At 41.7% G+C, this 14,324-nt stretch overlaps 1 protein-coding gene across 2 annotated transcripts in view; it reads left to right on the forward strand.

The window, feature by feature from the left end:
- Positions 1–14,324, forward strand: part of PAX5 (paired box 5) — a 298,952-nt gene that overhangs the window by 206,095 nt on the left and 78,533 nt on the right. For both annotated transcript variants that reach the window (XM_060237028.1, XM_060237029.1), the window contains one exon: positions 13,829–13,930. In XM_060237028.1, coding sequence (XP_060093011.1) covers positions 13,829–13,930 — 102 coding nt within the window. The remainder of the gene's footprint in view (positions 1–13,828; positions 13,931–14,324) is intronic.

Below are 14,324 nucleotides of genomic sequence, written 5' to 3' on the forward strand. Positions count from 1 at the left end.
ACCAAATCTTGGCCATTGGGAATCCTATGTATCAGTCTGGCTTCTTGAAAAAACAGTTTTCTTTCATGGAGTTTATAGAAAAAAACATACATCATTTAAATGTACGATTCTGGGAAAATACAAAGTTTAGTCTTTTATTAATAATGTAATGGTATATTGTTCCTTTCTTCTGTTGTTAGTTTTACATATTCTATAATGGTACTTCTTATGAATATATATATATATATATATATATATATATATATATATATATATATATATATATATATATATGTATGTATGTATGTATGTTTGTATGTACACACACACATATATTGGCCGCTGTGTGACAGAGAATGTTGGACTGGATGGGCCATTGGCCTGATCCAACTTGGCTTCTCTTATGTTCTTAAAATATTTGGTCACTCTGTACCTTGTAGAATTTTATAAAATAAAAATAAAAAGTTTTTTTAAAATGGAAAAATCTCTTTCTCTCTGTCTCCCTCTCTCTGTCAAGAAGATTGTTGAGAGACAATATAACTGAGAAGTTATGACCCGACCAAATAATTTTGTTTTGTTTTGTTAGATCTTAGTGACATTCTGCTGTTGAGTATACAGTGTAGATATATTAAGTACTAGCAGGGCTTTTTTTGAGCAGGAATGCAGTTCTGGCTGGCTTGGTGTTAGGGGTGTGGCCTAATATGCAAATTAATTTTGATGGACTTCTTCCAAAAATCACTTTGTGAAACAATGGTGACATCAGGGGTGTAGCCTAATATGCAAATGAGTTCCTGCTGGTTTTTTCTACAAAACCCCCCCTGAGTACTAGTAACTCCTTGAAAGTCCTGACCTGGATAGCCTAGGCTAACCCAGACCAATTTCCCCACTCACCTTCGCACTGGATTTTGCACAAACTGCCCCAGGGTAGCGAGTTGCTCCACCTCTCTTCGAGTTCCCTCTGCAGCAGGCAGGATCCTCTGAAAACCAGTTTCTGCCCGCCATGGAGGGAACTTGAAAAGTGGCAGGGCAACTCACTGCCCCGGGGCAGCTTGTGCAAAATCCAGCAGAAGCGCTGCAGGAAAAGGAGCAACGAGACTGGAACAAGGCAAGATCTCAGATGTCTGATCTCAGATGCTATGCAGGGTTGACTCTGGTTGGTATTTGGATGAGAGATCTCCAAGAAGACCAGGGTTGCTACCACCTCTCTTTCATTGAAAATCCTATGGGGCCACCATAAATCAGCTGCAGCTTGACAGCACTTTCCACCAAAAACTTGGCTTGCAACAGATGGCAGACCTTTTCACAGTTTTTCTGTGATCAGTAGGCAGGCTAACATTGTGCAATATTTCAGGATATTCACTACTTAAATGACAGTCTATGAGCCTTTCTGAATACAAAAATCACTTTGATAATTACTGATTTCCATTAGTGTCACAAGATTTTATCATTTCTTAACATCCAAGAGATATAGCAAGGTCTTTCACGCAACTGATGGGGACAGTGGATTGCTATATTTTATACTGATTCTTCACTAGCAGTTGCTCCACCCCTGGGCTTCTGCTTTTCCCAGCTCAATTCCCTTCTGGTTGCTGCGTGGCCACATTTTGATCTGCTGCTCTCTCCAATTTTCCTTGCAGCTTCCTGCTCTGTTTTTTTTTTTTTTGAGATCTGGAAGCTGCAAGAGACGTAGGAGGGAGCTGCAGATCAATATGCATTTGTGCAGCAACTAGTGGGAAACTGATCACTTGAGCAAGGGAAAGCAAAAGCCTGGGGGCAGAGCAACTCCTAGTGAGGAATCTTAGTTTTAGTAGCAGTCATGGGGTACTTAAATAATAGGTATTGCTAGGGATGAAAAGGGATATATTCCAGCAAGATTGGTTGGAGTTCCATTGGAATTAATGGGACTTTTGCCAGAAGAACGAGTCAGTGATAGGGTTGCCAAGCTACAGGTGATGGCTGGAGATCTCCTGGAATTATAGCTAGTCTCTACATGACAGAGATCAGTTCCCCTGCAGAAAATGGCTGCTTTGGAAATGGGTCTCTGTGGTATTATACCCTGCTAAAGTCCCTCCCCTTATGAAAACCCACCCTCTCTAGGCTCCATCCCCAAAATCTCTAGGGATTTCTGAATCCAAAGCTGGCAGTCATAGGCACATAGCATTCAGAAGTGCAGAGCTGCAATCTTCCTCTGAACAGCTTCCACTGAGGTTGTAAATAATATTGTAAAAAGTGTCTGGAATATATATGTTGTATATATACCATGTGTGAAGATGCATATTAAAAATATAATAAAAAATAAAAAGATCAGTAATAACATCTTTACTACAGCAGGTATTGCCTTTGCACAGAAGGTCGAAAGCAGTTGATTATCAGCAAAATGTAAGCTGCCATTTGTCAGCTAATCAATTATCTGGAGGGCTCAGCAGCTAACAGTAGACAATACTCCTCTTACAGATAGACAAGAGTGAGCTGTATATGTTCCCTCTGTCATTGACAATGACATACAGTCAGCCCTGTCTGAGATGACATAAGGTCATCTTTTTCTCCCCAGTGAGACTGGGCAGCTCTAAGAACTGTCGACTGCCGTTTTTAAACTGTGATGTTACAAACTCCACAGGCTCCTGCGATCTGTTTTACATTCCTTTGTTACTGGGTTCCCTAAGCTTGTGCAGATGGAATAAAAGAATTCCACCCCTCTGATTCCTGAGCTTTGTATTTTCCCTCCTGTTCCTAAATTAAGTTTTAAAGAAAATCGTAGGCCAAAATTTCTAAGCAACTGTTGGTTCAATTCCCAGTTTTCAACCAATTAGGGTCTGCTAATAGGTAATAATTCAGCGATTGATTTTTACGTCCCCCTCCCCAACATCTCTGGACCATGCCACACTCAGTCCAGCATCTCTGTATTCTAAACAATTGCAGAATCATGGGACATTTGAAATAAATTAATGACTACAGTGTAAGTTTCAGACTGTAAGTAATTTACTATTTATCTTGCTACCACTTTACAGTAAATTCAGTTAGCAACCACAGTGTGCTGAGGTTGTTCAGAACATAAAAGGTACTTGATTTCAGCTTTGGTATCTTGTAGTCAAAATATATTAGCCTGGTAACTAAAATATCATACTTCAATTACATCCTTAAGGCAGGTTCACAGAACTGTGATTTTTGCATAAGATAAGTAAATGGTCTAAAGCTTTTTCTGTAATCATTTTTTCAATATATGTAATGGTATTTGTCAATAAGAAAAAGGTTTGACTGAGAAGAGGAAATAATCTTGCAATGGGGTCATTAATAGGTTAATATATTTATTTGGCAACAAATTGAATAGCATAGCATTTTATCTGTAAATGAAGATAATCCTGCCTTCATTTATTAGTTTTCATTGGGTTTTTTTAAAGTTTTACATGCAAACTATTTGCATATATTACATTTATATTTTAAGCGTTTCACATCTTTGCACCACTCATCCTTCAGAACAAACTTTATTCTGCTGCTTCAGATGAACATATCTACCCATCTGATCTACCTTCAGAACAGAAGAGGGTATAAAATAGCAGGGTGATCCAATCAGAATTAAGCATTTGACAATCCTAAATAGTTCACTCCAAGTGTTAAGCATATGCTTAGATCTCTACCATTAAATTTTAGGTTGCATTGCTCCTTATGCGAACGTACTCCAGTGTTATCTCAATGCCTAACCATTCAACTTTTGAAGAACTTTACTTGTACAATAACCAGTAGGAGCTAACCAGTATCGGTATTAGAGAAACGTTTACAAGGATCTGGTTGTGTTAAAGTTGCTGTAGTGTGAGTATTATCATTATTACATTTTTTTTGGCCATTGAGTTGCAGTCAATTTATGGCCACCATGTAGAGTTTTCAAGGCAAGAGATGTTTAGAGGTGCTTTGCTGTTGCCTGCCTCTGCACAGTAACCCTGGACATTCTTGGTGGTCTCCCATGGCTAACCTGCTTAGCTTCTGAGATGTGGTGAGATCCAGCTAGCCTGGGCCATACAAGTTAGGGCTTCAAAAGGGGTAGTGATGTGAAAAAAGTGATATGTACAGTTATTTTGTGTTAATAAGAACATAAGAGAAGCCATGTTGGATCAGGCCAATGGCCCATCCAGTCCAACACTCTGTGTCACACAGTGGCCCAAAAAATTATACACACACACACACACACACACATATATACACACTGATGGACCTCTGCTTCATATTTTTATCTAACCCCTTCTCGAAGCTGTCTATGCTTGTAGCCACTACCACCTCCTGTGCCAGTGAATTTCACATGTTAATCACCCTTTGGGTGAAGAAGTACTTCCTTTTATCCATTTTAACCAGACTGCTCAGCAATTTCATCAAATTCCCACGAGTTCTTGTATTGTGAGAAAGGGAGAAAAGTACTTTTTTCTCTACTTTCTCCAACGCGATATGTGCGTTTTCCATATATGTGTCTGTAAAGTGCCTTCAAGTCACAGCCAATTTAGGGTAACCCTGTAGAGTTTTCAAGGCAAGAGATGCTCGGAGGTAGTTTGCCATTGCTTGCCTCTGCCTAGTGACTGTAGACTTTCTTAGTGGTCTCCCATCCAAATAATTAACCTGGGCTGACCGTTCTTAGCTACCAAGAGCTAACAAGATCAAGCTATCTGACCTATTTAGGTCAGGACAGTATTATTACTACAGGTCTGTAAAACATTTAAGAGCGCAAATAGGGTTGGCCTTAATAATACAAGTTTCAACATGGGAGGATTCATTCTCCAGATTGTTAGTTTTTGAAGTTTTTTGCACAAGATAATGAGAATGATACCCCCCCCTTCAGAAACAGTTCTCATCTTCTGCTTAGCCAGCCATAGAAAGCATACTCCTCTACAATACCTTATGAGCAAGACACTAGCTTTTCAGAACTCACAGACTGATATAAATGGAATGTCTCTAATTAGCACAGATGATTCAGCCTAATTGATGTTAGTCCTGGTTTAGTATTACCTATTTTTTTTTTATATTTCTCAATCATCTCTTGATTCTCACACCTAAACAATACTGTGTATGATCAAATCACTGTTTGAAAGAAATCACTATAACATCTTAACATATAAAATGTTGCCTTTTTTTTTTTTTAATCGGAACAATCCTAGCAGTGACCAACCATCAACAAAAGGTTGGTGGGAAAGAAGAGTTTTCACCTGCTTTAAAACCTTAAAGTTCTAGAAAACCTTTTAAAGATGCCCTTCATATGGTAGACCTCCATGGGAGGGATTTTCATAATTGTAATGCCACCACTGGAAAACTTCCTACTCTGTATCCTCCTCCAAAATTACCCACATGGGACCTGTTTCACTGTGGTGCTATGTGTTCCCTATGTATTACTGTGGTGTAATGATTAAAGTAAGAGCCCCATGGCACAGAGTGGTAAAGCTGCAGTACTGCAGTCGGAGCCCTCTGCTCACGACCTGAGTTCGATCCCAGTGGAAGCTGGTTCAGGTTGCTGGCTCCAAGGTTGACTCAGCCTTCCATCCTTCCGAGGTCTTTAAAATGAGTACCCAGCTTGCTTGGGGGAAAGTGTAGATGACTGGGGAAGGCAATGGCAAACCACCCTGTAAAAAGTCTGCCGTGAAAACGTTGTGAAAGCAACGTCACCCCAGAGTCGAAAACGACTGGTGCTTGCACAGGAGACTACCTTTACCTTTTTAATGGTTAAAGTAAGAGTCCCATGGCGCAGAGAGGTAAAGCTGCAGTACTGCAGTCAAACTCCCTCTGCTCACGACCTGAGTTCGAACCCAGCAGAAGCTGGGTTCAGGTAGCTGGCTCAAGGTTGACTCAGCCTTCCGTTCTTCTGAGGTCAGTAAAATGAGTACCCAGCTTGCTGGGGGGAAGTGTAGATGACTGGGGAAGGCAATGGCAAACCACCCCATAAAAAGTCTGCCGTGAAAACATCATGATGCAATATCACCCCAGAGTTGGAAACGACTGGTGCTTGCACAGGGGCTACCTTTACCTTTTTTTTAATGGTTAAAATGCCGAACTAGGCTTGGGGAGAGCTGGGTTGAAATCTCCACTCTACCATAATGCTTACTGGATGACCTTGGGTTAGGTAAACCTGCTTTACAGGCCTGTTGTGTGAGAATAAAAATTGAGGAGAGAAGGACATGTGCTCATTGGAGGAAGAGTGGGATAAAAATGTGATAGACACTGCCCTCCAATGTAGTTGCAATGGGTACATGTCTACTGAAACCACATGACACATGGATTATTGCATGTTCTTTTCTGTCTGATGGATACCAGTTGGAAGAAGATCCACTATCATTCCACAGCTGCATGACATAACACCACAGGAGAGCAGATCCCAAGTAGCATCTGGTTGTTTGTGAAACATCTCTTAGAACAGTTCTGCACTACCCCTTGATGATCTTGTAATGTTGACATATACAAAGAACTTCTGCACTGATTGCAATATTTTCTACAGCCCACAATCAGTTATGTGCCAGCCTTGATTTATCCTCGGCCCTTAATATGACAATGTCTTTGGCTTCAGGGTTACTAAAAGGATAGTGCTGTTCTTCATTCTCTTCTCCTAGAAACTTGCGGTGAGCTATGTTCTTACAAGCTCAAAGTTTGCATTGTTTCAGAACTCAATGACTAACAAAAAGCTATCTAATTTGAGAATCCTTTCCAGGTGTTAAATTTACCTCCTGCTATGACCTAGTGGAAAGGAGGGGAGGGAACCCCCTGAGCTCACAAACTGCCGCTAAGCGGTCTCTTAAGGACAATCAGGCATTTATTGCATCTGACAAAACTTAAATGCAACCCTCAGGCCAGAAATTTCAACCAAAGATGCTAAGAAATTGTTACCTGAATTCATAATTAACTATTTGCATTAAAATTAATGTCCTGCTTCTTTAACTTGCTTACTCATTACAGCCTCTCTAGAGTGCTGGGCATCTACATTGTGCTTTGAGAAAACTGGATGGATCCATTTTTTTTACCCTCTCTCTGCGCAAGGTGTTTTTGCAACCTGATTCAAGCAATGATGCCACATAATATTAATTAAATAGCCATAATTTAATTTAATCCATCTAATTGAAATATAAAAAACATAATCTAATTGAAAATTATATTGTAGATGAGGTTTCATTAAGTCTGGGAGATCTGCCACAGAACATATGATTATTATATGGTAATCTATATTAGATCAAGTGGTTCTGAATGATCAGAAGAATCTGTAGACTAAAGTTGTATGTGGAACAACTAGTCTTCTAGTTGTGTAGTTTGGGTTATTGTCTAAACAGAACATAATGAGCTGGATCTAACCTGCATTTCTGCTAGTGAAAGGTGAAGGAGGCATCCTCTTTGATCACCCCCCAAAGGCTGTGCTGATAAGTGGGGGACCTGATTGTTCCAAAACCATTTGGAATGGAAGCTGCAGTGTGAAGAGGAATTGGGCAAAGCTGAGTGGAATAGTAGACTGGATGGACCCATTTTTTTTTACCTTCTCTCTGAAAAGAAAACAGAATTTTAAAAAGGAGCACCCTCTGTGTAATTAGAATAACAGAATAATAGAATCATAGGGTTGGAAGGCACCTCCAGGGTCATCTAGTCTAGCTCCCTGCACAACGTAGGCACTTCACAAATACCTTCTCCCCCCCCCCCAATACATACAATGCCAGTGACTCTTGTTCCATGCCCAGAAGATGGCAAAAACCTTCAGGATCCCTTGCCATACTGCCTTGGAGAAAAATTGTTGATTGGCCCCAAAGTGTCAATCGGCTTTTGCCCCCCCAGTCGGAAAGAAGAGACAGACACAAAGTGTTGGGTTTAAAACCGGGCCGCTTTATTGATAATTAATTAACCTGTAAACTAGGCAGGGCTGAGACCTAAACAGGACAAGCCCTGGGGTCACCCCCTGACCCCGCCTTGTCCAAAGGGTGAGCCACCCTGCCCCCAGCACAAACCCGCCGTATTCGGGTTGTAACTGAGCGGCCAGGCCCCCAGCCATTCTCCACCTGGGCTAGCATCAATCCCCCATGGAAAGATCCGCCCAGGTGAGGCTCTCCATGATCTGCATTCCCCGCACTGAGCCGTGTAGCCCATCTGAGATTCATACAGACCACCCGCAGCAATGGTGCTAGGCCATAGGTGCTCCCCTGCAAACACTGTGGCCAAAACAGCCTCCAGCCAGCGACCAAAATACAAACTACATCGATTAACACTTGAAACTATAAGGCAGTACAAGGTAGGCGAAAAACAACTCCACATGGGCCAATTATGTGAAGATGAAAAAATTCCTACCTGGCCCCTAAAAAGGCGGCCGGTTGAAACCTGCACTGCCAAGGGAGGGTGGGTGGGCAGAGAGCCAAAGAAGACCGCGAGAGCTCTGGGTGGGGCCAGGGCTTATATAGCCCTGACGCCACGCCCAGAACTAGACCCGGATGTGCCGGGCCGAGCGGTCTGTTGCTCCCTCCTTCCGAGGGGGCAAAGACGGCCCCCAGCCTGAACGCTGGCGATGCCGGCTTGGCTGGGAAGGGCCGGACCTTCTCTGGGTGTGTAAGAAAGGACCACAAGAACTAAGCACTGATGCAGTCCTTCCCACCCTCCTTATCAGCATTGCTTTATGAGACTATGTACAACCAGACAAAAAAGATCTCTCTCTCCCTCCCTCCCTCCCTCCATCCATCCTTTGGGGTTTCTGTTTCCCTAAATGTGAGATAACAGATACAAGATAGCATCATACTTTACACTTCCCATTTTGTAGGGAGACTCTTGCTTGTGTGTGTGTATGCAAAATGCCATCAAGTTTTAGCTGACTTATGGAGACCCCAGCAAGGGACATTTAAGGGAAGTGAGAAGCAGATGTGGTTTGCAGTTGTGTTCCTCTGCAGGGTCTTCCTTTATGGTCTTCCTTTCAATTATCGACCCCGCTTAGCTTCTCAGATCTTATGAGATCAGGCTATGCCATGCCACCTTCCCGCCAGACTCTTGCCCACTTTATGTCTGATAGTCTAGATCTTCTGTATCTGCTGTTGAAATGTTTTATTAGCATTACAATACATAGTAAGGACCAACAGAAAAATCATTTTGAGACCGCTGAGGGATTTAGGGATGACACTTACCTGCTTCCAGAGGACGTCTCCCACTGATCCCCTTTGGTCCATGGGGAAACAGAGAGAGGGAAATGCGTCATGTGACACCACAGCTTCATTTCCAGCTAAAAACCTGGTTAGATGCCATCATGTACTGTAAGAATCCCCTGGATATCCATGGTCAAACTATAGATTCCTAGAGCATCACTGTGATAGGGTGACATGATTCCTTTTTCCCTTAAAAAAGAGAAAATAATGAATTATTTATTATCATTTCCTTTTATCCAGCCAGAAATGACATTGCACAATGCCATTTCTGCCCAGTCACACTGCTGAAGCTTCCCACTGCTGGAACTTCAAGGCCTTGGCAACCGTGGTATAATAATTTTTCCAGGGGGGGTGGCATCTGAAGCACACTGTCTTGCACTTATGATCACAACCTATGTGAAGACAAAAAAAAGTATAGATTACAGTTATTTTAAACTAGTCTCTATAACAAGAGGATGAATGGCAGGTAATAGTGTAATGGAGACACACAGAGAGAGGGAGAGAGAGAGAGAGGTATTTTTCTTTTATATATTTGGGCTCTTCAGTGAATACAAGGATTCTATCTTCCTTCCACCAAATAAACTTTCACAGAGTCCAGAAAATCTGCAGGGTGCTGACAAAGACCAGGAAGGGCACCATGCTGGCTATAAGGAACTGATTTCCAAATAGCCAGTGGAACTCAGAGATCCCAAGAACAAGCAGAAGTCTCAAGCCCAAATACAGTTGCCTGAGACTATTTATTATGCAGCAAAACTACCCCAGTAGAAACACTGCAAGAGATGTAGAGAGTGATGTTTGGCTTGGATCTGTACTCTGTGCTTCCATGAAAGAGCTTTGGCTTCTTAATCTGGGATGCCAAGGGGGATCAGACAACTTCCAGTGAGACCGGCTGGATAAGTCAGCCAAAAGGCCTCAGCCATCAATTGTAAGTTCACAATCTAGTCTTGTATTCTGTGCCTTGGGGAGAGTTTGTGTTCTTGTATCTGTAACAGATTAGCTGGGAATGGACAGGTGATTTAAATTTGAAGTCCTTAATAGAAGGGTCACTATCAGTGGTGTCTGTGGATCAAGTAATGGCAGTCTCAATTTTCCTCCAGCTTTAATTCTATTTTATGAGTATCTATTGTAGACACTAGAGGAGTTTGTAGAACTCTAATTCATTTCAGCACGGCCTGCCCTGGATACAATCCTGGTAGACTGTGTCCAACATAAGGAGCCATACTTTATTGCCAAAAATACAGTAGATAACTTAAAATGAATATGATACATTGCTGAGAATAACTGTTGTAGAATTCGTTGCTTCTTCTACTTCAGAACCTTGCAAATTATTTATTTCAAATCAAATTTTGCTGACAGCATAAGGGGGGGAAATGTCCCCTGATAATCCTCAGTCCCAGAGCTGACAAATTGATGAAGGGGTCGTAGCTGTTTACCATGATCAATGGAGCCCTAAACTGTTAAGCTTAGCTGGAGATAGAAAAGTGTTGAGTGAAAATGGATGTTCTAAACCCTCGAAAGTCCGGTTTCTGTTATCACTTTTTAATAAAAAACTCATTTAGTTATTTTTATTTAATTTTTCATGTTTCTCTTCTCACAGTTGAAGGCAATTAACAACAGTTTAGCAAAACAAAAAATGAAACTGTAGGCACAATCTGAAGTGCATTTGATTTCCGTTGGTTTCAAGAGTGATAGTTAGGTTTGAACTTAAATCTCTCTCTCACTGAATAAGTACAGTTTTAAAATAGCAGTTTAAATCAAAAGTAAGTTCCATGTAATTCGGGGTGGGGGGTTATTCCCAGGTTGGTTGTTATTTTGGAAAAACCCAATAATCGCCTGTGAGATATAATAAGTTTAGAGAAAGGAAATGTGTGGGATTGTTGTCACCTACTTAGACCTTCAAAAAAGACATTCAGTCAAGCCATCAACAACATGGCAGGTAGTTACTAACAGTACATCCTGTGCAGGAAGGTCATTGCTGATTGGTTGTCTGATTTAAAGCCTATCCTTGCTGATTGCCTCTGAAACTATAGGTATGCCTGTATGGAATAATTTATAGTCATTATTTTTGTAATGCTCTGGAAGTCCTAGTATTAGAGAGCATAGTCGCATAAACATGGCAAAGCAAATATCAGTTTGTCGGTTCATTAGAAGTCTATTCCATATAAAACCATTTTGCACCTGCAGCTTATCCCCCCCCCCCCCCCCGGATTTCCTTACATCCAGGTTTAACATCTCTGGTTTCTTGCTATGCCTTGCTGTGCTAAATTAAAGCACCCTTTAATGGCTGACGTTTTCCTCTTATGACCCTGTAACTATTGGCTAATCTTTGTATTTAAAAAACCAAGCAGTTGTCTAAAAGTAATCCACATATCTGTGGATTAAGAATCAACCACATTTTGGGGGTGGGTACGGGGGAATCTGATTCAGTGCTGTTAGGACTGTAATGCCTGCAAATGAAGGAAAGGGGACCACAAATGTACATAAACCTGTCTTTGACTGAGTCAGACTACTGGTCAAAGTTGATGTTGTCTACTCCCTGTAGCAGCAGTCTCCAATAGAGGTCTTTCACATCACCTACTATTTGTTGTTGTTCAGCTGCATAGTTGAGTCCGACTCTTTGCGGCCCCATGGACAAAGTCACACCAGGCCCTCCTGTCTTCCATCATCCTCCGAAGTCTGTTCAAATTAATGTTTGTTACATCAGTAACGCTGTCCAGCCATCTCATCTTTTGCCGTCTCCTTCTTCTTTTGCCTTCTGTCTTTCCCAGCATCAGGATCTTCTCCAGTGAGTGCTCCCTTCTCATTTGGTGGCCAAAGTATTTGAGCTTCAGCTTCAGCATCTGACCTTCCAGGGAACAGTCTGGGTTGATTTCCCTTAGGACTGACTGATTTGGTCTTCTTGCAGTCCAAGGGATTCTCAAGATTCTTCTCCAGCATCATATCTCAAAAGCATCTGTTCTTCTATGCTCAGCCTTCTTTATGGTTCAGCTCTCACAGTCATACATACTGGGAATACCATCGCTTTGACTATATGGACTTTTATTGGCAGGGTGATGTCTCTACTTTTTATTACACTGCCCATGTTCGCCATAGCTGTCCTCCCAAGGAGCAAACATCTCTTAATTTCATAGCTACAGTCACCATCTGCAGTGATCTTGAATCCCAGAAATGTGAAGTCTGTCACTATTTCCATGTCTTCCCCTTCTATTTGCCAAGGTGTGATGGGGCTGGATGACATGATCTTAGTTTTTTTGATGTTGAGTTTCAAGCCTACTTTTGTGCTCTCCTCTTTTACCCTCAACAAGAGGTTCTTTAGGTCCTCCTCACTTTCTGCCATTAGAGTGGTGTCATCTGTATATCTGAGGTTGTTGATGTTTTTCCCGGCAATCTTAATTCCGGCTTGTGCTTCATCCAGGCCAGCATTCCGCATGATGTACTCTGCATATAAATTAAATAAGCAGGGTGACAATGTACATCCTTGTCAAACTCCTTTTTCTATTCTAAACCAATCAGTTGTTCCATATCCTGTTCTGACAGTTGCTTCTTGACCCTTATACAGGTTTCTCAGGAGACATGTGAGGTGATCTGGTACTCCCATCTCTTTAAGGACTTGCCACAGTTTGTTGTGATCCACACAATCAAAGGCTTTAGCGTAATCAATGAAACAGAAATAGATGTTTTTCTGATATCCCGTGCTTTCTCCATAATCCAGCGAGTGTTGGCAATTTGATCTCTAGTTCCTCTATCTCTCTGAAACCCAGCTTGAACTTCTGGTAGTTCCTGATCTACATACTGCTGAAGCCTCGCTTGTAGGATCTTTAACATGACCTTGCTTTCATGTGAAATGAGTTCAATGGTGCGATAGTTTGAACATTCTTTGGCATTACTCTTCTTTGGGATTGGAATATAAACTTTCCAATCCTGTGGCCACTGTTGTGTTTTTCAAATTTGTTGACATAATGTGTACATCACTTTAACAGCACCATCTTTGGAACCTGTGGTACCTTTGGAATTCTGACACAGGGTGATGGATGCCACCACAAAGTGGCCACCGCAGGAGGTGGAGCCAATGATGAAAAGCTGCCACAAGAGGCAGAGCCAGCCACAGCATGTCAGGGAGTGAGGTCATGCTTAACTCTAATAGTAACTTTTCAACATTTCAGGCAGAAGGCCTGTTTAACAGAATGCCTTTTGATGTGAAGATATTATTTTTAAAAAATTCTGTAGAAAAAGCCCAGCAGGAAATAATTTGCATATTAGGCCACACACCCCCGATACCAAGCCAGTCGGAACTGTGTTCCTGTTTGTTCTTGCTCAAAAAAAGCCCTGTTTATGATCTTTGTAGAAAAGGGGGAAAACGTTCTCAGAAAGTGACATATTTTGAGCTTGATTGGCTTTTTGTTTTTTTTTTGGTGAATAAGTGCAGTCAGTTTTATTTGACAAATTGGGGAGACAACTTTGTGTTCAGAGTCCTGCTAACTGTCTCATGATGCTTCGTGCCACTGTTCCATTGCTTATTCTGTGGCAGCTTCTAAGGAAAAGGGAAATCTTTCTCATATCTGCCAAAGCCAAGGCGGGGGGTGGGGAGGAATCCCACTTTGGTATTCGCAGTACAGTTATGACAAATGCGTGGCCTGTGTTCTGAGTGTTAAGGGAAATGTAAAAACATGTCTAGTTGTTGCGAATGCTCACATGGTGATTTGTTGGTTTTGATTCTTCAGGTCGTGATTTGGCAAGCACAACCCTCCCTGGATACCCTCCGCACGTCCCCCCTGCTGGACAGGGCAGCTACTCGACTCCAACGCTGACAGGAATGGTGCCTGGTGAGTTTTCATAAGAAAAATAAAAGAAGCAGTCTTCTAGCGGCAAAGCCAAGTGCTTCCTTTTGTGTTCTGTTTTCATACCAGAGGCAGGCAGAGTTATGGCGACAAAAAGGAAGGCAAGATGTAAAGCAGGGCAAATTAAAACAGCTGCCTTTCCCTGTCTTTTATAATTTCTTCTCCCCCTACATTGATCCATAATCCAAATAAGCAGAAGAAGAGCGCAGAGCTGACGCTGCCTTGTTAAAAGTTGTCAGGGGAACATAAATCCATGTACTTGGTTTAACTGGAATTGTGGATTGGGTTGTTAAAGGGAATATAATATTTAGTCAAAATATGTTGGTGAAAAAAAAGAGAGAAGTATTTAGCCCTGCCACATGGCTGTTAGATACACATG

This window comes from Heteronotia binoei, chromosome 4 (assembly GCF_032191835.1).
Source record: "Heteronotia binoei isolate CCM8104 ecotype False Entrance Well chromosome 4, APGP_CSIRO_Hbin_v1, whole genome shotgun sequence".
NCBI lineage: Eukaryota > Metazoa > Chordata > Lepidosauria > Squamata > Gekkonidae > Heteronotia > Heteronotia binoei.